A 23,801-nucleotide genomic window follows, 5' to 3' on the forward strand; every position below is an offset into this window, starting at 1 on the left:
CTCACCCCATGCAGGAGACTCTGACAGCACTGAGCAGCTCCTTCAATGGCAGGCTGCGTCATCCACACATGTGCAATAACACTAAGTGCAATTCTCTTTTTCTGACAACATTGTATTTTATTCTGTTGTATATAGTATTTTATTCTATTCTATTGTGTACATTATCTTATTCTTATTATCTTATCCTATTCAAATGTTTTTTCTTAATTTTTGCTACTGTCGTTTTGCGCTGTCCACTTTCTGCTGTAACAAAATAAATTCCCCTAATAAAGGTTATAAATAATAAAATTTGTAGTAACATGATTTGATATCATAATAAACACTGATTTTTTTCTGTTTTTTATCTGTGTGGAGCTTAAGGCTGCTCCACGCTTCGCTTGTGTCACTTTTAAGCTATCTGACAATGATTTTCACATCACGTCTTGTGTCATGCCACACAATCTTTGTGGTGTGCAGGCTGACATCCTAGGAGTAAACACTTGGCGACAGCGGAAAGGAAAACCTCCTTTTTAACAGGAAGAAACCTCTAGTAACCAGGCTCAGAGAGGGAACTACAAGTAAGACAGTATTCTGAGAGCAAAGTGCTCTATTAGGGTGATATGCTACTATTAGGTGTTTAAGAGCAGATGGGCCCTCATTATTAAATTCTTTGTAAGTGAGGTTAAAGATTTTAAATCTAATCCTGGATCAACTGAAGGATTTTCAGGGAGTTTTTAGGACAGCCTGATAATACTGACAATGACAATTGTATCATAAGAGAACAACATTTTGAGGAAACGAGGACTATGCTCTGATTTTTAACAAGCAACTCCTTGGCTTATCGGATAATAATAAAAACTCTTGACAGCAAATGAAAAGAATAGTTTTTTTTATTTGGCACGACACAAAAGTGCTTTACGATAACACTGCCCATGACTAGTTTGACATGAAAACATTTTTGTAGGTTAACTGTCAGTCTCATTCAATACACATTGGAAAAAAAAATGCGAACTTTAAAATTGTGTAAAAATGCCACTTGATATTTCATTTGTCATCATTCTGTAAGGCACGTCATAACCTTAAAATAAAAAATTTGTGCAAATGGTTTTGAAATGATTTTGGATGAAAGTTCTCAGACTGCTTGGCTTTATTGCTTATTGTAGAGAAGGTATTGCTTTATATTCTTTAAATACTTCAAATCAGTTAGGTTTGCATATGATCTGTGTTAACCAGAAATTTGTCAGGATGTATTTGCTTTTCCTGTGTGGACATATGGAGCAATCAGAGTTGGATGGATACCAGAAAACATCTAAGTACAAAATCCTACAAACCACAGAACAGCCTTCAATAAATATTTTGCATTCTATCTAAGTACAAAGTAAAAAAAAACAAAGGTTCACCACTTTTCTCGAAATCAATAACTTATCCCTACAGATTGCATTTTTTTAAAATTGTTGCTATTGCAGAACCTCCCCCCAGCTCAAAATTTCACATTATTTGGTCAGATATACAAGTCATTGTCAGAACAGTTGAAAGCACACAAATACATTTTTTCATTTTTTTTCTTACAAAAATGAATGAAAATAAAGAATCTTTGGTAGCTAAGCAAAAATAGAATGGAAATGTCTATATATAAAAATGCATTGAAATACATAGTAAAATAAGTACACGGCTACAGCAAAGGGCTGACACGGCATAAAAAATCCAGCTTCGCCTCAATAAGGTACTGTGTATAAAAAGGAGCCCATCATATCACAAACAGATCATAAATTACGTGAAACCATCAGAATGCATCAGTCTTTGGAGAGCACTCTGACACCTTGATGCAATGCAAAGAGAACCACTGAGGTATTTAATCTTCATTATGTCAAGCATCACGCAGAATGATGAGAGAGACGTAAAAGTGCATATGAATTATGGTCAAAAAAAGTAAGTACATCCCATGAAAACTGTTGCCTTTTTTAATGTATTTGAACAAGCAAACATTTAATATCTTTGTAATTCTGACAAAACGTTGAGGATTTTTTTTTTCACGTAAGAGTGGTATAAGAGTGGCAAGTGAATGTGAAAGGAAATGCTTTTTCCTTAAAAAGATATTAAACATTGACATTCCTGTTGAAAAAGTAACTTTCCTTTGTAGTGTTCTTGAACTTTACCACCTTTTCAAAGAAGATCAAGTGGTTGCTTGTCAAATAATAATAACAACAATATTAATCTGACATACTTACTTTTTCACATGACTGTAAATTCATGTCTGCTTCTGGTCTATAGCAAACACTGGACTTATTCCAAAATATTGCTTCCTACTATCAACTGCCCTTATTCACATTCCTATGATCAGGTAGTACTATTCCCAGTAGACACTAACATAATCTCACATCTACTTTTTCCCTTGCTAGTGAACAGAATGCAAGGCAGCTTAGAGATGTAACCACTTTATCCTTATGTCACAAAATCTTTGGGCTGGAACTTGTCCATCTTGTTTGCTTGGTGGTTAAAATTCATACTGGTAGAAAGACAACAATAATAGTGTTTTAGCCACTTTTGCAACATACATCTAAAATAAACCTTGTTAAAAGACGAAAAAACAAAAGTCACTGTTTCTGTAAAAGTAAAACAGTCACAGCAGCAATGATACGTCATCTCTCTCTTGTGGTCATCACCTGGTCGCCTGATCAGACAGATATAAATTCTGCTGGTCAGTGATCAGTTTCACTTTGTAAACTAAAAATACTGCAGTCATGTCACATGGGAATAACAATAAATATACCACAACATTAGGTGATGATATGTTTTCACATTGAGCATACATTAAACAGCCAGTCCATTGGTTACATTCCAACCCAACCTTTTTCCAACCAAGTGCTTTCTTGTTGCTGACATAAGAATCAAAGTAGTCTGGCTATCTGATTCTTTCGGCAATTCCAGATGTTATATTTGCTCCCTTAAACTGTAACAGGTGAAGAGCACAAGGAAGTTTGCATCTTTCCCATATGACATGAGAGCATTGAAAGAAAGAAAGCCGCTTTCCATTTCAAAGCCCTTTCTACACTCCTTCTGGCTTCATAAATTGATACTGTAGCTCTTTCCAAAACAGATTAAAACACTGAAAAGGTACACTTAACTTGAACATGTGGCAATAAAAAAAATAAACTTAAGTGAAATAACTTTAGGTGGATTTGTAAGTTTTGAAGTGGTAAAATAGATCACCCCTATCTATTTATGAGATCTACACAGACTAGACACTGTGTATGTGGTACAATTACACTAATTATATAGCCCTGGTGATAGCCTCTACCAATACCTTTTATCACTATTAATGTAGATTTTTGTCAATGTTGTTCGGTCATTTGAGACTGGAGACAATCGGGCAGTCTTTAGGCTTTCATTTGACGGAGGCAACACAAAACTTGTTCTCTAGTTTAAGTGAGAAAAAAACACATTTACTGGAGAGAGTGCTCTGGAGGGAAAATATTCTTACTGGACAAGTTAAATCCCATCTAAGAATCCAGTTTTATTGGCTTAGTTGCTAATATTAGATGAAGCCCAGTGAAAATGACAAGGGTAAGAGGTAGCTAAAATTATAAAGCCTAGCGCTCTTGCTGCCAAATGCAATAAACACAATCTTGCCATTCTGAGTTATCCAAATTAGCTAATCAGCCTAAACCAATTGATCTTCAGCTAAACCTTATTTGAGTATCTCAAATGGCTAGCTTGAGGATGTACAAGGATCCTGGATGCTATGGTCACAGCCACTGCATTTAGTCTAGAAAATATTTCTATTTCTTTGTCCATTTTAGTTGACCTCACTTTGCCTCCAGAGCTGCTCTACAGCTAAAATACATTTGTATAACAACAAGATGATGTGTGAGAGAAACCCCCGGTTTCATTGGGAAATCATGATTGTAGTCTGTAAGTCACACATCCAGCACCATATCATAGTGTGTTTCCTTTTTCCTTTTCCCACATTTATTTATGAGCACTGTATATAATGTCAACAGTATAACCCAGTAACTTGCATAGACCACTGCCCCTATTATCAAAACAATCTTTTCTGAGTCGGGGAAGGGTTTTCTAGTCTGTTGTACTACTGTGTATAAAATTCCAATGAAAAGGATAGTGAACCATACTGATATTGGAATCAGACCGATAAAGTTCACCACGATTGTTTTCCTCCCAGAAGTCCCCCATCCAGACTTGTTGATTGTTGCTATTGCAAACATTTTCGCTGGCAACAGGCTTGACATATACAGTACAGAATAAAATGACATGAACACCATGACAATGTTACCTCTGAGGCAGCTGGCAAATGATGACTTAATCAGCGCCACTGCTTGCACAATGAGAAGAAACAAAAGAATATTCCAGAGCCTTCCTTGGTAAAAGAGTTGGATCGCTGTGGCGATGAGGAAAAATGGGAAGAAGCCAGTGATCACAGCCTCATAAGTCATCCAGAGATGGTGTTTGTGGAACCACATAGAGTTGTACAGCCATTCTCTGAAATATGACTTGCTCCATCGTGTCTGTTGATTGAGCCACCGCAGATATGTAATTGGTGTCTCTGTAAGGCACTTTGACCGTGCAGTGTATTTTGTTGCATACCCGAGGCTGAGAACTCTGTTCGTGAGATGACGGTCATCCCCAAAACTGCAGTGGGATCCCATGAAGGTCTGATTGTACCAGTCCTCAAGAAACTCATGCAGGAGAGAGTTCCGGTACATTCCTAAAGGCCCGCTAATGCATTGAACGCAGCCGAAGTAGGACTGGCAAGCCCGCTCAATGTTGAAAGCCATCCAGTACCGAACACTGCTCAGGAAGGAGATCCACGACTCATATTTATTTAGGATCTACAGGTAGGTTGACAAGCAGAGACAAAAAGTATGAAGTTTAAAGCACAACATCCTAATTTGTATGTTTGATGTAGAAGATTCAGATTTCACAGAACTTTTAAGAAAACTACCTGTACATCTCCTCCAACTCCTCCCACCATAGGGTCTTCCTCCAAAACCTTAACCATCTCCACTGATGATGCTGGGTCCAGCATGGTGTCAGAGTCACACACCTACATAAAAACACAAGTTAATCAAGAAATTAACTGTGTTTTAGCAACACAGGATACATTTATTTAGATTTTCTTCAACATAGTTCCAGATGTCTTCTTTGTTCAGCTTAATTCTGCAAAACATAACAGATCTCAAATTGACCTAAACTCCCCAAAGAGAGGGAAAAAACCCTTTCTTGCTGAAAAAAATTTGCTTGGACAATCGGAACAAAATTTCGATATACAAAAGAAATTTTTGTGAAATCAAAAAAAAATTACATAATGACACAAAAAAAAAGATATCATGCATCCAACAAAACACATAAATGCTCAATATGGCCACTTTATAATCTCCGCCAGCCAAGACCAGAGGGGCTGCTTTCAACTCTGTTCACCACCCACTATAGCTCTAATGTTGTTCTTCTGCTCTCCCTATTTTCTTCTATAAATGGTAATTTTCCTGACCAACAAAATCAGGTGATGAAAACAAACCTAGAGCCCAGTCCTTTTTAACAAAATACATCTGTTACAGGCAGAGCCTGATGAAAGTGAAAAGGCATGAAACATTGTCCCTCCTGTTTCTAAGGTTGAAAAGTATTGGCATGACTGCTGGCAGTGCAGCAGTAAGCTCTATTGAACTTTTTGTGAAGTAAATGATTTTTGGCAGGCTGAAGCCAGCTGCAGGTGTTAGACAGCATTATAGCTCTGAGTTCATATTCTCAAAGTCCCCTTCTTTGTTATACAGACCCGTTTGAATCATTTTGATGCTGTTACATAAATTAAGCATCAGTTGAGCCTTACTCTTTGATCACAATGCTTTTTGTAGCACTAACAACTGAACATCACAGAAGAAAATGACATAATGATACTTGGCATTTTGGACAAAGAACTGTTACTTGCGCTTAAGTCTGAAGACACAAGAGTTTTTGAATTAGCCTGAGGTTTCTGCTTTTCAAACGTAATAACAACAGATCTGTGGAATTGCAAAACGAACTAAAAATGCTGAAACGTCATTAAAGCCATAGACTGAGCGTCTGGTAACAAAACAGAGAAAGTCTTGACAGAGCATGCCCGCACAAAATATTCTGTGTACTTTAAACGCAATCATTTAGTCATGGAAAGAAAAACACTTTCATTGGAAAGTAGCTTTCATGCACTGTTTAGCATTAACAAGCAGATTCAGGAAAAGGTGTGAAGTCATCAGCGTTGGTTCAACCCATGTGACCTCACCACCCTTCAAGTAATTTTTATTCTTTAGGTAAACACAGTTTGAAAGGTTGTTATTGTGGCTGAATTATATGACACCACAATGTGGTTACATATCATATGACAGTAATACAAGCTCTCATTAAGTATGATATGATAGCTAACATTTGCCATTGTTAGCTACTGCTAATACAAGACAAAGTAAGTCTGGAGGATCAAAACCTCTTTGTATTTTGAACTGAGGAAGGTTCCATTTATTTTTAATTACTTTTATGCTCCTGAATATGACAGTACTATACAGCTCCACAAGAGCCCATGACACGTTTAACAGTCAGTGCCTGCAGGATATTGCTTTACCAAGCAGTTAATGTCTTTAGCCACTGTTTATTTTTTAAGCCACACCAACATACTGTCGCTAGCCAAACACACTATCGAATTTAGTTTTCCTAAAGCTATCAGGCTTTTAGTCCTTAGGTCTGTGTTACTCAAATATAACCTTTGATTGTTTTTAATTTTTCTGAACAGGAGACAAACACATGCTAACCTTTCTAACCTTTCTTTGATACAGATTTGTAGATGACGTAACGCCCTGCGAAAAAGATCTGTTATTACACTTAGACATCAGCTACTGCTGCCCTCCTTCACGCCACACTTCACAACACGGTGCACATGCTAAAAAGCAAAACAAAAGACTCTTTGTGGACCCCATATTTGGCTTGGCATAGCCTCCCCTCCTCTCTTTCCAGCCATCTCTCGTTCTATTCCCTTTCACTCTATCATCAGCTTATGTTTGCCTAGTTTGCATCTCCCACAGTAGCTTACATTTTCTCTTTCTTCACTATGTCCTTCAGATGTCAGCTCTGTGTGTGCATGCGTGCAAATCTACAAAGACACACACAGGCACAAAGTAATATTACACCTGTTGTACAGTATTTTTAATCTTCTAATTAATTTCATTATTTTTTTATTTAAGGGGCTATTGTTCTTCCACATTACCTGCATTAACTGATTTTAAGCGATTTAACTACTTACCTGCACATAATCCACGCTCCTTCCCAGTGCTTTGAAGGCTGTATACATGACCTCTCTCTTCCCTCCCCACTTCTGCATGATGCACACACATTTGCTGTTCAGCACAACCCTGGACACCTGCTGAAGGCTCTCAGCGTAGCTCTCATCTGTCTCCTCGGGTCCTCTGCTGTGATAATTACTCCTCCACACGTACGTGGCCGATCTGTCCGATCCCATGACCTCCTTAAAAATCTCCATCATGTACAAGTCGTCGTCTGAATTTCCATCGATCACCATGATAACTTTGATACCAGGATATGTCAGCCTCTTCACTGACACAAGGCATTTTCTTAGGTAGTTTTCATCCTCCTGATATGCAGCGATGCACAATGCCAAGGACTTGTTCAGTTTAATTGGTGTTTCTAAGGAGCGCCGCATGTTACGGTGTTCTAGGAGTGCAAAGAGGGTCTGGATAATAAGGTGAACAACCAAAATGGCACCATACAGCCCAAAAGATAGGTGATTTTGAGCTGTAGTGAAAAATTGGTAGCCCATGATATAGGCTGTCGAGATGCCCACCAGGAGAGACACGCCGAACATGGTGGTCCCAAATATCCTCAGGTAAGTGAGGCCTCTTTTACACTTCATCTGTGGACAAAAACAAAAGGGTTACATGTAGTAACAGTGGTGCAGAAAATGTTACTATGATTGACGGCAACTCACAGTGAAACATTTGTAACCTTTTATACTCAATTGGTCCAAGTAAATGACCTCCTTAACTTCCTAAGACCCGAACTCTTCCACGGCATGCATTTTTAATTTCTCTTTGATTTTTGGGATGATTAGGTCCTGATGAATGTAAAAACAAAGAATTACCAGATTTTTACCTAATTTTTGCTTGTAAGAAAAATGAGAGCCACATATGAGGATATTTGTTTAAAATTTTGATAGAACAGTAGCAGTATAATGTCCTCGTAAGTGGATATCAGGCCGTTGTAGAGCAAAATTGAGTATTTTGGTCTAAATAACCCAAAACGTGATGTCCACATATGTGGACGGCAGGTCGTAGGAGGTTAAAGTGAATACAATCACTTAAACAAGAGTGTTGGAACCATTTTCACTGTACTTTTCACTAAAGCTTTTATGTTTTGACACAACAAAACCAGGTACAGACTGCTGTAAGCTTTCTCCTTTTTTATGCCCCATCCCTCTCCCTACCTCCTCCCCTTCCTCAAATCCCCCTAAATGCCAGACAGTTGTGAGTAGCCGATTGTTCCAACTCTCTTTTAGTGTGGGTGGCCACACGTTACAAGATTTCTTGACCTAATTAACCAACAAGTTGGCTGCCTCTGCCAACCATCAAGGTCTAAGCACATGCTAAATGTTGGTCGTGGTGGTGGGGTGGCCTATAATGAAAATTATTGGTTTCCACAGTATTTTGGGGACACATTTCAAAGGTCAAAGACCAAGTATGACAAACTCTGACCTGGAACATGGTTATTCAATATTTTTAAGAGAGGCGTTTGTGCAAGAGGATGCTTTTGCGCCTGCATCCTCTTGCACAAACTCCTGAAGTTTGTTTCCAACCCTCATTATGTTGCTACCGCCATCTGTTTGGCAGACCAACGGAGACCCACTCAGCGTGGCTCATTTTGACTCAACGCAGAGAGCGGACCACCCTGTGATGTCATCTGTTTATATCTTTATGGGAAGAAGAAGACAAGAGACTTCTAATGCTGCACGCGTGCTTCTCTCTCTCTGAATCTTTGTATAGAGAGCATTGCAGGGAAATGACTTCTGTTAAACAGAGAGAAAGAGAGAAAAGACCTTTGACATTATGAAGGTCAAAGTATGCTGACCTTCAGTAGGGCTCCCTCTTGTGGGATAAACCTTTCATCTAGGATTTAGACGCATTTAGTGCCATTTTGTTCATTGAGTGACCAAAAATATTTTGCGATATCACGCATGTTGTACATGTACATTTAATCAAGTCAAGGGAAACAAGTCAGAACAACAATAAAATGATCAAAAGAAGCGTATACAAGGCCGAGTGCTGTTTGTGAACTGGAGAGAGTTCTTGGGACCACACCTAAACACATGACAGATGAAGGGAGGGGACGACTAAAGGAGAGAAAGAAAAAAATATATACACAGAGAAAGCGAAGATAGCATGGAGAATCTTTAAGAGAGAAAGTGAAGAAAGTTGGTTAAGAAAATTGGTTAAACTAGCTGAAAAGCAGATGCATCTTGAGAGACATTAGGAAAATGAAAGTAAAAGACAGTGAGGGAGTAGCAGAAGCAGGGAGAGAGAGGTTGTGCTCATGGAGAAGAATACACACAAACTCACACTTTGGCTCAGACATAATGCTTTGTTCATTTGACTGTTGGACGAGAAAGCCACAATCGGTCTAGCGGACCTCCTCTGGCATGTGGCAAAGGTTTTAACGTCAGGCCATCTTTTACAAGACCCCTGACATGCACAGATATACACCAAAATGCACATATAAAAGCTTATTGTACCACTGCATGTGTGTGTTTGTGTAATTGAACAAATTTAAATTTTGGCCTCTTTCAGCTTGTGTGAGAATGTCTATAATGCTTTATAAGCCCTGTATCCATGTCTTACCTTTGTTTGAACTCAACCACTGATTAGGAGTAAGCATGAGTGCAGCAACAAAACACAACGTTTTGGGGAACTTCATTGTCAGCTTAAAAGTACATCATGACTAACAAATGTACACCTCTACATTTCATCAACTGGGCTTTGGGAGAAAACAAAATGAACTTGATTGAACCACTGAAGATAACAAGGACAGGAACCGTTGTCAGTGTTTGCTCCTCCTTGACTTTCTGTTAATGATCTGCACTTTAATGATACAATCTGTTTGTTCTGATTTAATGTTTGGAATGAAAGTAAAAATCAAAACTAGGACATTAAATCCATCATCGACAGGCTAGGCTCATGGCATGTAAATGTGATGTGGGAAAACGTCAAGTCCACAGTAATGCAACCATTGCTGCTGGCTACAATGATCTGGTCTTTGCAGGATCTTATACACCATTTTGGGTGTGTAGTGCAGCGCAGAGGTCGGGTTGACAGTTAGCTCAGACTGCAGACAGATTAACTGCAGACTTAAAGTGAGGCCAAACTCTGGCCCGTTCTTATTGAGATAAAGCCTTTTTAATCAGAGCAGTATCTGTAACAGTGGAGATGTCATCCACATATGGATGATGTAAATGATGTCACGTTGGTTGGTGAGCACGCGTATCTTCATGTGTTTGTCCAGAGCATTTATCTATGCAAGCGGAGGGTGTCATTAACACATGAAGATGATATCACCCCAGCTTTCTGTTTGTTGTTACATCTTGGCACTTGAGGGTTAGAACATCGCCATTATGTCCTTTTTGCTGTACATGTGTGTATGCGTGGCCAGCCCTGTGGTGACCTTGGGCTGGAAGCTTGAGCAGTCTCACTCTGACGTTATTAACAGTCTCTTGAGTGAAACTCCCACGGGCTCTCTCTCAGAGATAACATTGCAGTGATGTTGAGTCTTGCATGGATGTACATGGTGAGTTAGTAGATAAATGAAGCGATGACTACATAAATTAATGGATAGATTAAGTTGACCCAAAAAAAACTGGGTCCTTGGAAAAAGTGCATCTGGCTGTTCTTTTAAACTGAGACACGTGGATTTGTTTGGGATTACAGCAACAGTAAAAAAAAAAAAAAAAAAAAAAAGTAGTGACAGGGAAATCTCATTGTGTTTGTGAGGTTGTTATTTTGAAAATATGATTTAGGAAAACCAATGAGTGTCTTGCCTTTCCGTTACTCTAAGTGTTCTTACAGTACAAATGAGCAAGGCGCTGAACTATTTAGCTGTAACAGGAATGAGAGACTGTGCCTGCATCTTCCTCTGCTTCTGAATGAAACAGCATATTAATATGCTACAGTATGCTAAATCAAAATCCTGACCTCATGACAATATTAGACTAAAATTCAGGGATCACTATACTATGGTTTATTTTGTTCAAAACGTGCTCACTACATGCACACATTCTGATGGAAATCCATCCAATAATTTTTTCAGGTGGAGCCACTGAGTAAATCAAATGTGAACATCAAAGTTTCCCTGCAGGAAAAGTCAAGGAAACACCATGTGCAAACATTGCACAGACTTTGTAAATAAGTGAATTTGTTGATCTGCTGGTGCTCAGAGGGATGATAGGAGTTCACCGAATACAGAAGGTACATTGCTACACATAGAGTCAAGTTACTTGCAATGCCAAGAAAAAAAAACATTGCATTTAATTGGTTTGACATGTTTACAATATTGCGCAAAAGTCTTGAGCCACCTCTAAATTCTTTATATTTTGTTTCCCATGATCCAGACCTTCTAGTAATTTCTTTAACATCTCATACTTTTTAAAGTGGTCTTGAGAAACAGTTCTTCAGGGCTTTTTAAGGTCTTGTAATGCTTCTGTTTGGACATTGGCTGCTTTTTCACTCATTTTTAGCCAAGTATTTAGACCTGTACATTAAAACAATAAACACTGACCTCTGAATCGATCAAAAAGGCACCTAACAAGAGAGAGTGTTTATTGACCAGTGTGAATGCTTTTCTTCTGATTTGTTTAGCGGAATCTATGAAACCTGCAAACACAACACAGGTTGACAGTGATAATAGTATTACATAATAACATTTTTACAGGACCAAGATGATGATGAGCTATTGACTGCCTGGTGTGCAGTGTGCCCTTAAAACATTTGAGGAAACTGAATGAAGGGCAAAAGAAGAATTGGCAGAGCTAGAAAACTACCTACAACAAATTCCTGACACAGGACCTGAGAGACAAATCTGAAGCCTCAGTGGAAGGGTTGGCTGTCAAGAAGTCATTCTTAAGGAAGGTAAAAAGGAAGAAAAGGCTGATGTATGCCAAATTACACTCATGGAGTGATAATTCCAGTCATTTTTGGTTTAAAGTATGCATTGATATGTATGGAGGAAGTAGTACAGATGTACAACACCCAAAACACGGGGGAGGCTCTGTTATGGCTTGGGACTGCATTTAAGGCAGTGGTGTTTGGGATCTTGTCAAAATTGATGAAAATGTGAACACAGAAAAGTACAATCAGATTTTGATCTACCATGCAGTACCATCTGGAACGTGTCTGATTGGCTTCATTTTTTAGCCTGACAACAATCTCAAACAAACAATGCAGTAAAAGAATATCTAGATAGAAAACCACACAATGGAATCAGTCATGGATTGACCTCCCCGGAGCCTGGACCGCAACATTATTCAAGCAGTGTGGGATCATCCTGACAGAGAATGGAACAAAAGGAAGCCAACATCCAAAGAAGAGCTTTAAATGTCCTATAAGAAGCCTGGAGAAATATTCCTGAAGACTACTTAAAGAAATTACAAGAAAGCTTGTCTAAGAGAGTTCAGGCTGTGTTGAAGGTGGTCGTACCAAATACTGACTTTCGAGTTGTACAAACTTTGTTTTTGCTTTACATACTGTACATACTGTATTTCCATTCACACTTTTGCATGTTTCAATAAATCACTGCTCCAATTTCACATTTCCTTTGCATATCATAGAAACAAGGGAGTGGCTCAAGACTTCTGCACAATACTGCATATTTTCATTCTGTTCATTCTTTTGGCCACAAAGAACCGACAATAAATCTCAATCACCAATTAGAATATGAGTGCTACTTGTGCGCAATAAAATATGGGACACATTTTGGTTTTCAAATATAATGAATATCTTAAAATCACCACATGTTATAATACATTGCATGCGTGTTACATCAGGGAGAGCTTTTAGATATGAAGAACAGGCTGCTTAATGTGAATGCCATATGTACCTATGTGCAAATCTATCACTAATGTCACAATGTATGGCATATGTGTGCGTGTTTGTGTGTGTATATACACAGCATGAGGCATATGTGTGTGTGTGTAAGAATATGAGTGTGTATGCAGGCTGTCTGCAGAAAGAGATGCCTTGACTTAACTCACATGAGAGCAGTTGAAGCTCTTTCAGCAGGGTTCCAGCTCAAGACCTCTGATAGAAATGCAAGACTCTGATAGACTCTGTGTGTGTATGTGTGTGTGTGTGTCTTCATACACTAAAACTACATATCTGTGTGAGTTTGCACAAGTGTGTATGTAATTACTGTGTGTGCTGCCCAGAGTATAACAGTGAAGTGGAGCCAAAGAAAGACAGCCTGCTGGTCTGTGTGGAGCTGAGATAACATAAAGCTCACTTCTTTACATCTCAGCAGTCACTGCTGGAAGTGTAACATTCACAAATCAGCAGCTCTGGCTGGATAAGTACTTATAACAAATCAAACATTATATGCTGGGGGCCCAAGCTGACACTTGTGGCTGGTATAATTTAGACCTGAATCACAGTTAAGGAATTGAACAGTTTTCATGGTATTTTTCATGACAATGTTCAATGAAGCCCAGATAAGTATGAGCTAATAAAGACAGATTAATGGTATTTGGGGTTTTTGTGAGGAGTCTCTGGATCCATTGAAAAAATAATAGTACATTTTATATCAGTTTAGTATAAAAAACCAGACCTGCTGAGGTAATACACACCTTTGAAATCTCATGTGCTTTGACAATTTCCAAGAATAAAAAAAAACACGCATGTACAAATGGAGAGATATGCATCACAGATAATGATTTTATATATACACTAGGTTGTCAGTGTGTGTTTAAGAACTTTGCAGGGTTAGAAAAGGCCACGGGGGATTGTAAAATTAAACATTAAACGTGGAGCTGGCTCTCATGACAGACATAGCAGCATGCAGCAAAGGGTCACATCTTCCCGAGAAGCTGATGAGGCAAAAGAGTGGAAGCGGCGGGGAGAGACTTGAGAATTGGCTGCAGTCTTTGGCTAGACGTACTTGACACATTCAAGGCTGGGCTGCTGCTCCATGTCTATTTACTATGTTAATTTAGTGACAAGGCTCCTTTTCTCTTCGCTCTTTCTGGGGGCAGAATCAGGGGTGATGGGGCCATAACTGAAAAGCAGCAAAAGGTTAAAGCATCTTCTAGACTGCAACTGTTTCTTCATCACGCAATTAGCATCTCATTACACTGTTAGACCAACAGATGTTGTTATATACATGATTTAATACAACACTGAGGTAAATGTGTTCTCTGTTTCAAAGCCAGACTATGCCGTTTGGTATTTAGGCGTGTCTTTTTTCCATCTTGATTCATCCATGTAGTAGGAAGAAAAGGGGAGGAGGTGAAGTTGGGATGAAACTGCTCAGAGATGAATGGGTGGCACACACTGAAAATGGGGTGGGGCCAGGACATTGAAGGCGTGGTGCTGTACTTGGATGCATTCACTGCCAGCTGAGGCACGGGACTTACATCACTGTGGCAGACTCCAAGAGACCAAAGTGAGATGAGGTTGAGTATGGAATTCCTCCTTCTTAAGCTATTTCTTTGTGTGAAAAAAAATGCAAAAAATCATTGAAAGCTCTTCTTTTACAAACACAACCTGTTTCTCTGTATCATCCAACGATCCAGCAGTTCCCTTATCAGATTGATAATAGACATCCATCCATCAGCAGTACCCTTAAATAAAAGTCTTCACCTCCATGGGATGGAAAATTCTATTAATAGCACTCTTTAAAACCACAGCCCAGTGTGGCTAAAAGATAACAGAGGCTCATAATCACACTCAAGTAGTAGATAATTAAAAAGAACTTTATAATTATTAAGGGGAAAAAAGGAAGAAAGAATCACACTAAGATTTCCATGAAACGTTTTGTCAGTTTGTCACTCTCATCTTTCCAGAAGATATACAGAAAATATAAATAACATTAACAAGAGCCACTTTGTGAGCTGCTCCTGCCCGGTTTGCTTTGTAAGGGGCCTTTGTTACTTTATGGTACACTCTAACTGCTGGATATATGAATTAGATTTGGCATCAAACCTACTCTGTGTGACTCAGCGTGAGGTAGTGAGAATCTAACTGACATCCAAATTTTCACTTTTACTGGCTGGCTGCAGTGCTGCTTTACTGTTAGTATACTGAAGGAACCTGGAAAAAAACTGGTATTAACACAGAGTAGATGAGCTAAGTGGTACGGCTCGGGAGGGGCTGCGCCTCTAAGATCAACAGTTGTACCCTGCCAGCCCCATGGCTCTTTACACTAAAAGACCCTTGCTGGGAGAAGTAATGGCACGTGAGACTTGTTGTGTGCCTTAATGGAGGCCAGCCACGGAAAGTCTTCTTCTCTTAAATAGTAAAATGCTCTTTGTGCTGTGTGGGAGCGCATGCTGGAGCACTGATGCAACTCAGACATCAAAAAGGTTTTAAAAACTTCTTTGTCATTATAGTGGACAACTGTGACATTCACAGAGTATTTCATTTAATAGCACTAAAGTCGTATTGTCTTTCTCATTGGGAACTGAGTCCTGCACTCAGCAAAGAAATTCCCTGGAGGACTGAGATTAGGAACACCACATGGGTATTAGGTTGAATACATGCTGACATGGGCACAAGGTCCACATATGATCCAAATCTACAGCAAATGAGCAGTGAGCATTTATTTGAAGTTTACAGTTTCCCTGCTAATAAAGTACTGCGCAAAAAGTTTAATCCACAAGTCATCCTGGAAGTATTTTTTCACACTGCTCATCTCTTCTTACAAGTAAATATGCAGGATATCACCACAGAGTTAGGGTGCATTGTGAGAGCAGCACAATGCAAAGTAAAATCAATAAGATAAATAGATAATCCAAGTCAGCAAGGAGATTCTGCTTGTGGGTTGAAAAGTTCTACATTTTGGATAAATAGCTGTAATATTTATCCACTTACTCACACATGGCTTCCCTTGTGTGGGCAACACAGTGGGACCCAACAGCGGTCTGTGCACACTCAGTAGGTGGATGGAGAAAGAGACTATGTCAAGGAGAGTGTGACAGATGTTCATTAGCATTTGTGTATATGTGCGCGTGTGATGGGTGTGCAAGGGGACAACAATGCTCAGAACTTAGGTGCATGGACCACGTGATATCTCACATGAGCTTTTCTGGTTTTGTTTAAGTTCAAAGTTAGGAGGTTATGAATAAACTGCAAAACTTTTCAGCAAGGCATGTGCCTGCTACCACTTTTTACAGAACACGGATATCAACAAAGGCTAACTTGTCCAAAAGCTGAAGGCTGGTCAAGAAGCTATTCACAGGCATGCAAATGTTAGTCCTCCACACTGGGCTCAAATTACGCGCCCCTACCACAAGCCACGCTGAAACAGTCCCCATTCAGTCTTCTCATTGGCTTAAAAATCTCAACGAATGACGTGTGACCGGTAACGTCACAGTGTAGTTATATTCAGGCTAGCATCACCCTTACAACAAAGACTAGTCATTAATTTGACTGATCAGAAGATAAAAGCTTAGCATATTAAACCTTTTACACCTGTATTTTGTAGTGTTATAGCATGAAATGAAACACAAACTGAGTTTCAGCACTTCTTGCTGTGGCTCCCAACTTTTAGCATCAGTCACTTTGTGGAGCAAACACGCTGAACAAACTCGTGAAAAAAAAAGCTCTGTGCATGCACTTTGCTAGAGAGTTGGCGCATCATCACGTTCACACACACGCGCGCACACGAAAACTGATTGCGCGTAATTATGTTCTAAACCACTTTATGAATGATTTAGTGGCTTGTGGTAAAATATTTGGGGCTTATTGGTCTGTCAGCATGCTGCATGATCGCCAGACCAAATGATCACCGGCCACCTACCTTGAAGCAGCTGTTGTCCTCTGATTCCTCCTGATAAAGGATGCGTCTAACTTCTGGGACTCTGGTCCCGATCCACAGAGGAAAAAAGTAGACACAGAGCTTGAGCAACGACGACTCTCATGAATCCGCTTAAAATGGTCCTCATAAGCCTATTTTTGTTTGTTTGTTTGTTTGTTTGTTTTTTAAAGGGGGAAAAAGAATAATAAAAAAAAGTCGTGCCAGTCCTTTGTATGTGTGCTCAGTTTGGATGCTTCAAAAAGACAACCGGGATTGCTTGTCTTCTCTAACTTCTAACGGTTTGTCTGCAGCCTTTCCAAGTCACTTGCATCTCTGGTGTCCAAAACCAAACATCATATCAGTCAGCTTTGGCATCATTCATATAAAAAAGTATAAATAAAACATAGACTATAAAAATATGATAAATATTCTTCTCCATCAACGTCTGTTTCATTCATTCTTAATAAAACGGAAAAAAAATTAAGATAAAGCCATCAACTTTGGCAGCTTCAGTCACATTCAAAAGTTGTTTTTAAAAAAAAAAAAAAAAAAAAACTTTCAGCAAACAATAAAATATGAGCCAGAGCTTTTTTTGTATTCTTCCTGTCTTAAGGGGCGTTAAGGTAAGTTTTTCTAGAGTTTCCTCCGAGCATCCAGGTTACACAGAGCGCACAGAAGTGGCCAGAAGTCTCTCTGCCGCTGTTTCAGCTGTCTAATTCCTTCCAGACGGGTGTGTGTGCATGTGTGCGAGTATGTCTGTGTGTGTGGACCCTCCTTTATGGCTCCTGCGGCTCCCAAAACCCTTTTACCGGGCAACAGATTGGCGTGTTGATTTAATAGGAGGGAAGGTTTGGGGGTGTGTGTAAGGAGGAGCGACGAAGAAGTGATGGGGGAAGAGAAAAAAAGGGGTGGGGGAGGGGGGGCGGCGAGTCTCTCATCCAAACTCATTCAAACTTCAGAGAATGGGTGGGTGGGGAGTCTCTCATCCAAAGTCATTCAAACTCCAGAGAGAGAGAGAGAGAGAGAGAGAGAGGCTAACATTGACTGGAACCCCCTCTCCATTCATTTTATATTACAACTTGAGGTTACATAGTATAAAAATTACTAAAAGATCAAAGGTCAAGATCTCTGTCTAGATAAATAAATAAATCTGGGTAAATTCCCAGATGATTAAACATGCAACTATTTTGCTGGTAATACCTGAAATGAGTAAAGAAAATCAACAGCCTATTTATGCAAGTTAATTCATAATCTTATTGGGGGGGGGGGGGGGGTGTATTGGTTGAGTCTGATTATTGGGAGGGTCATAACCCCCCTAACCCTCCTGGAAATGACACCCCTGGTACAAGACATGCACATAAGCACGTGTGAGCCACACTTGGTGATGTTACAGAATTTCAGACCGTTCATGTCATCGTCAGATGCAGTTCATACATTTCACCAGCAGGCAGTGCTGTGCGATACAGAACTCAGAGCCAGGGCTGTGAGCTGTACAGTAGCTCCTCTCAATCCTAAAGGGATTATCCAACGAAAATCACGACTCATGTTACTCATATGGCCGTGAGTCAGTCAGCATCCCCCACCGTCACGGTGGCTATTACCTGGAAAAGTTAAAAGTTAGGAAACAAAAGGCCTGTATGTTGCCATTCTCAAGTCATAACCACAAGTTTACACACATTCCAGATAAGATGTTGGAATAAAAGTTCTTTTATGGGTAACAAATATCTCCTTCTTAAAATCCCACTGGAACATAAGGAAGTACGCAAACAGGGTCGCTTTAGTTCATTAATTTCTGTCGAAAGTGTCTTTTTTACGTATGAATTCTTACTGTGACTAAGATCTTTTTTGTTACATACAATATGCATCACCACCACAACAAGACAATTTCATCCCACAAAGCAATATCAAGTGCCGCACCACAGCAATTGTTCCTGTACTGAGGTGAATGTTACGAGAAACAAGTCTTCCCCAGTTCCAGTCGGTTTGAGAAACTCTTAAACCTGATCTGTTCTGTGATTGGACGTCACGGTTGTTCACTTTTAACTACTAAACAACAGCAACAAAAAAAAACAAAAAAAAAACGTTAAATGGGTGCTCGTGTAATAGTGTATTTTAGTGCCATGAAAGTGGGGTCTTCACAGGAAACACATCAAACTATAAATAATGACAAAATATAATAAATGTGAAACATTTAGATAATAATTATTTTATATTTTGACACTGAGACTGAAACTTTTTCTGCAGTCTTTTTTTGTAAACCTCCCATTCTGTGAGCATGCACAAGCCAGTGCGATGAACACAAATGAGGCCTGTGGTAAGACCCCCCGCCCCCAACCCTCCCTAGCAGACCTGTATTGTTTATGTATGGTGGAATAAAAACACACAGTTTCCTAGCTCATGTGGATCTATTCCTGATTTTACCAAGTCAGTGAGCAACATCATTGTCACAGGGGACATATATGTTTTAGGGCTAAATTGCTTTTTTAAAAAACAAAACAAAACAAAAAAATCCCACTTTTGTGCAAGCTCATTTACTCGAGTATTTATTTAAACAAGGAGCTACGTAATGACTTACAGACTCCTGGAAGTGGCTGTCGAGTTATCACAGCACAGAACATATAACATAGCATCAGCAAGGCAGTTGGGTCGCACAGCTTTTCTGAAACAAATCATCAGGTGCTCAGAAAAATAAATCAAAGCACTGACAGTTTTATAGCCACTTATCTGACTCTTTTCTCTATTTTTTTCCCCTTTTTCTTTATGTTACTGAACATTTCATTCAGGACAGCAAGGCATATCTGAAGCAAATAATAGCATGCTGCCTGTGCCAGTACGTAACAATAATTATCACTGCTGCGTATCATTTTTATTTCCAATAATATTAAAAGAATATCCATATGCACTTCATACATGCCTAGTATGTGTTTTATGTCTACTACTGTAAGACTTGATGTACAAGAAACAGCAGAAGTCCATGGGGAATACGGTATACTGAGTAATTATTCTGGGGCGTATATGTGTATATATGATGTAGGCCCATGTTTCACAAAACATGCCAAACTGTCACTTGTATTTTTGGCATGTCCTGGATGGCAACCTGAGACTGAACACAAATCTCCCACATGGATGCAGCATAGATTTTACTGATACAATTCTCGTATTTGTCTGCAATAGACTGCAATAACGCAGGATGGAATGAGTGATGCTGAACTGTATGGATACACACACTTTGCAGAATCCACGTCCTTTTGGCCTTTGAAATACAAATTTGTTGATTGATGGGTCATAATGTTTGTTGATACTTCAATTTTTCATGTTGGGCGGCTTTGCCTCAGGAGGTATTGCAAGTCATCTATCGATTGGATGATCGGTGGTTTGATCCATGGATGCTAAAGTCTGCATGCCAAAGTGTCCTTGGACAAGGTACTGAACCCTGAGTTGCTCCCGATGCCTTCATTGGGGTGTCAGTGTGTGTATAAATGATAGACTTTTACCACTTGGACATGTAAAAAGCTCTTTGAAAAGTACATGTTTAACAAATTGAGGTTCAGAAATCTTTTTTCATTACTAAAGATAAATAAAAATACTTAAGAAAAAAAATCCGGATTGAGGTTGTCATAATTCATGCACGAAAGGGTTAATTATGACTGCAATATGAACAAAAAATAAATCCCATATGATGTATTTTCACTTAACTGTGAAAAATCATTTCGATTTCAGTGTTGTTACAAGCCAACAGTACATGCACCACTTGTGAACTGACAACTATTACTTGAAAATGTTTTTGACTCTTTACTTAAATCTTTAGTTCAAAGGATGAAGTAAGTTGAACACTAACACAAAAGCCTGTCACAAATAATTCTGTAAAAGACTGGGACAAAGTGTGTAAGAAGTGAAAGATGACCAACACTTATGTAGCCTCTGGACAGGTTACCAGTCTGTTGCCGGGCTAACACAGAGAGGACAACAACCATTTCCACTCACATTCACACCTATGGGCAATTCAGAATCACCAAACAAACTGGAATACCCAAATACCTCTTATCCACCAGTACCTGCTCAACTCAGCTTGACTTGGATTTTAGGGTTTTCCATTAGGTGGTACCTGGTACCAGGTACTTTTTATACCGGCTCAGCTGGGATTCAGAATGAGCTGAGTCTGTCCAAAAATGTGACTACTTGCCTCCAATTGGCCCGTCAAACTGGCCCCCAGTCAAAGGAAATTCCTTCACAAAACATGGCAACAAGGGAAATAGCTGCACAAAACATAACACCGTGGTCTTTGGGTCTGACAAAACCAAGCAGCAGGTATGCTATTGCTTCAGCATCCTCCGTTGTTGTATTTGTGTTGCATATGAGGTGAAACTGTAATAGAAAATGAGCAAAAACTAGCAGAGTCAGTACTAGTGGAAAAGAGGACTGGGGAGTTAACTGTAAATTCTACACAGAAAGGTCCCAGCCAAATGGTGGAGTCAAACCTTGGAGTGAGGCAAAGGTGCTAACTGCTAACAGTGATAATCACTCTGCCACCATGCTACCCTTGCCGTTAATCAGGGTTCCTTAAATACAGCTGTAGCAACGTAAGTAAACTTTATTTGTCCAGTGCTAGATGCTTTAATAATGTAGTAGGTCATGCATTTGCTACTCATTTGAAAGCTGCTGGGTTTGAAATCAAGTCTGCTCAACAAAAATGTCTGCATTTTTTATAGGTGAACTCACAGGAATACTGTATTAGTCAAACATGAACATTCAAGTTGCCACTTTGATAAAAGTTGAAAAAAAATGTTATGAATCCAGTTCAATTGATATTTGGAGTTTTCCATGGCTTTTCTTTCTCATACTGTGGAAAGTCCTTTTCTTCATGACACATGGGTAAAGTTGCTTTCATCTGAAAAAGAAGTGTTCTACTGCTTCTACTGATATAACTTTACCTTCAATTGTCAGATTAAAGGCAGCAGGTGTCTTATGGTGATGAAAACATTGTAGCAAGCTGTCTTCTCCTTCGTTTCCTCAATCTCATGTGAGGATGTGTGTGCTTTTTAAGTTATCTGACAGTCACCTCTTTCAAGTCCAGTTCTTTAATCTAAAGGCAAATAATATCTCTCATCAGTACCGACGCAACCAACCAATCAAGTAATAATATAAAGAAATCTGCTGTTTTTTGCAATGTGTTTAAACCCTTTTTTTTTAGCTAACAACGTCACCTCTGTGATTCCACTGGCTCTCAATCTATAAAGTTCCTCTACACCATTACAACCATTTCAGAGGTTGCCAGTTTTCTCAAATGTTTCCTGTAAAATGCCAAAATAATCTTTTTGCAAAGTAAACAGCCATTTTTTCTACGTCAAATTTATGCAAAACATTTGATTTCTTTGTTGCTTGCACACAGTTTAACATTGGGCTCGTGGCAGGATTGTAACAAATTACATCACAGAATTTATTGCACAAGTCATACATCAGAGTGTGTGCGCAAGAATCAATGGCAACTGGCATTAAAAACGTTTGAGGGATGGGTTTTAAAGAAGCTGAAAGCTCTTACTGAGAGTAACTGAATGCGTGGATGGCATAAATCAGAGTTTAATGTAGTTTAATCACAGTCTCAAATCGGCAGTGTCAAGGTGTGGTTTTAGGGAAGCACACTTTCTAGACAGCTTAATCAGAAAACCACCAAAAACAGGCGCTGATTGGATGTCAACATAGAGCCTTGTGGCTGGTGGGATTATGTCAGAGACAGAGAGCGCACACACACACACACACACACACACACACACACACACACACACACACACAGAATGGATTGAGCTGGGCGGGATACATTCATATGGATCCACACACACAGTCATAGAATAGGCTACCATGTTAGGCTCCCGTCCTCACTCCTCCCTGACATAAAGAGTGTTACTCAGAGGAGTTTATATCCAATTGGTACCATCTGTCCTTGGTCTTAAATTTGTTGCAACCTTCTGTCTATGATTTCCTTACATCTCTCTGGAGTGCTGTATGTTAGGCTGTGATTTTCTTAAATTTAGGACAATTAAGAAGATCTTCCTTGCCCTCCTTTCCAAATATGCAATCAGTCATTATAAAGAAATGTTTTGTGAGGGTAGAAGTCAAGCAGTGATTATCTCATTCAAAAAATAAAATTTGATTGTTACCTTCAAATAGATGCATAAAGACAAACATATTTGCAGACTAGACTGGCTGTGCTCAAGTTCACTTTGAAGTAGACTCTGGATCCACTTTGACTTTGGAGAAAAGGTAGATTTCATAACAATGATTTACAACAAGAGTGTCACACTCATTTCACTTCATGCGGCACATACAGCACACTTTGATGTGAAATGGGCTGGACCAGTGAAACTCTCTTCCCTATGTGGAGAATTTTAACTACACATTTTATCCTTGAGATAGATTAATGTAAGAAAAAGAACTGGAATTCCAATATTATGTCACAGTTTTTCTGTTTGATAAAGAAATGCTGGTCTATTAAAAAATAATCTGTCAGCACGACTCTTTGGCCTTAAATTATAATAACTAATGTGTAAAATGACATAAAAAGGTGTCTGTGAAGGTTCTCAGTCATCCAGGTCATCGTAGTCTAAGGAGCTTGCAAAGAAAAGCGTCTGGACTTCTTTAAGTTACTTGAAGACGTTTCACCTCTCATCCGAGAAGCTTCTTCAGTTCTAAGGTCAAATGGTGGAGAGTCCCAGATATAAACCTAGTGGGAGTAACCCCCCACAGAGGGACAAAAGGACCCCTGATGATCCTCTAATCGCCTGAGC

General features: G+C 39.2%; 1 protein-coding gene across 1 annotated transcript; it reads right to left on the reverse strand.

The window, feature by feature from the left end:
• Positions 1–272: 272 nt before the first annotated feature.
• Positions 273–17,810, reverse strand: has2 (hyaluronan synthase 2). Its single transcript, XM_005937668.2, has 4 exons — positions 17,023–17,810; positions 7,259–7,885; positions 4,940–5,041; positions 273–4,826 (listed from the first exon to the last, which is right to left on the reverse strand). Exons 2-4 carry the CDS (start codon positions 7,883–7,885, stop codon positions 3,897–3,899), a joined length of 1,659 nt encoding a protein of 552 aa, XP_005937730.1. The 5' UTR covers positions 17,023–17,810; the 3' UTR covers positions 273–3,896.
• Between the last annotated feature and the right edge of the window lie 5,991 nt (positions 17,811–23,801).

This window comes from Haplochromis burtoni, unplaced genomic scaffold, assembly GCF_018398535.1.
Source record: "Haplochromis burtoni strain Fernald_Lab_line unplaced genomic scaffold, NCSU_Asbu1 Contig_240, whole genome shotgun sequence".
Taxonomy (NCBI): Eukaryota; Metazoa; Chordata; class Actinopteri; order Cichliformes; family Cichlidae; genus Haplochromis; species Haplochromis burtoni.

Coding starts and splice junctions, on each gene's coding strand:
- has2 (XM_005937668.2), bottom strand. CDS start 7,885: ATGAAGTGTAAAAGAGGCCTCACTTACCTGAGGATATTTGGGACCACC. Junction 5,042..7,258: donor GGAGCGTGGATTATGTGCAG/GTAAGTAGTTAA, acceptor GTTTTTATGTAG/GTGTGTGACTCTGACACCAT. Junction 4,827..4,939: donor GAGTTGGAGGAGATGTACAG/GTAGTTTTCTTA, acceptor ACCTACCTGTAG/ATCCTAAATAAATATGAGTC.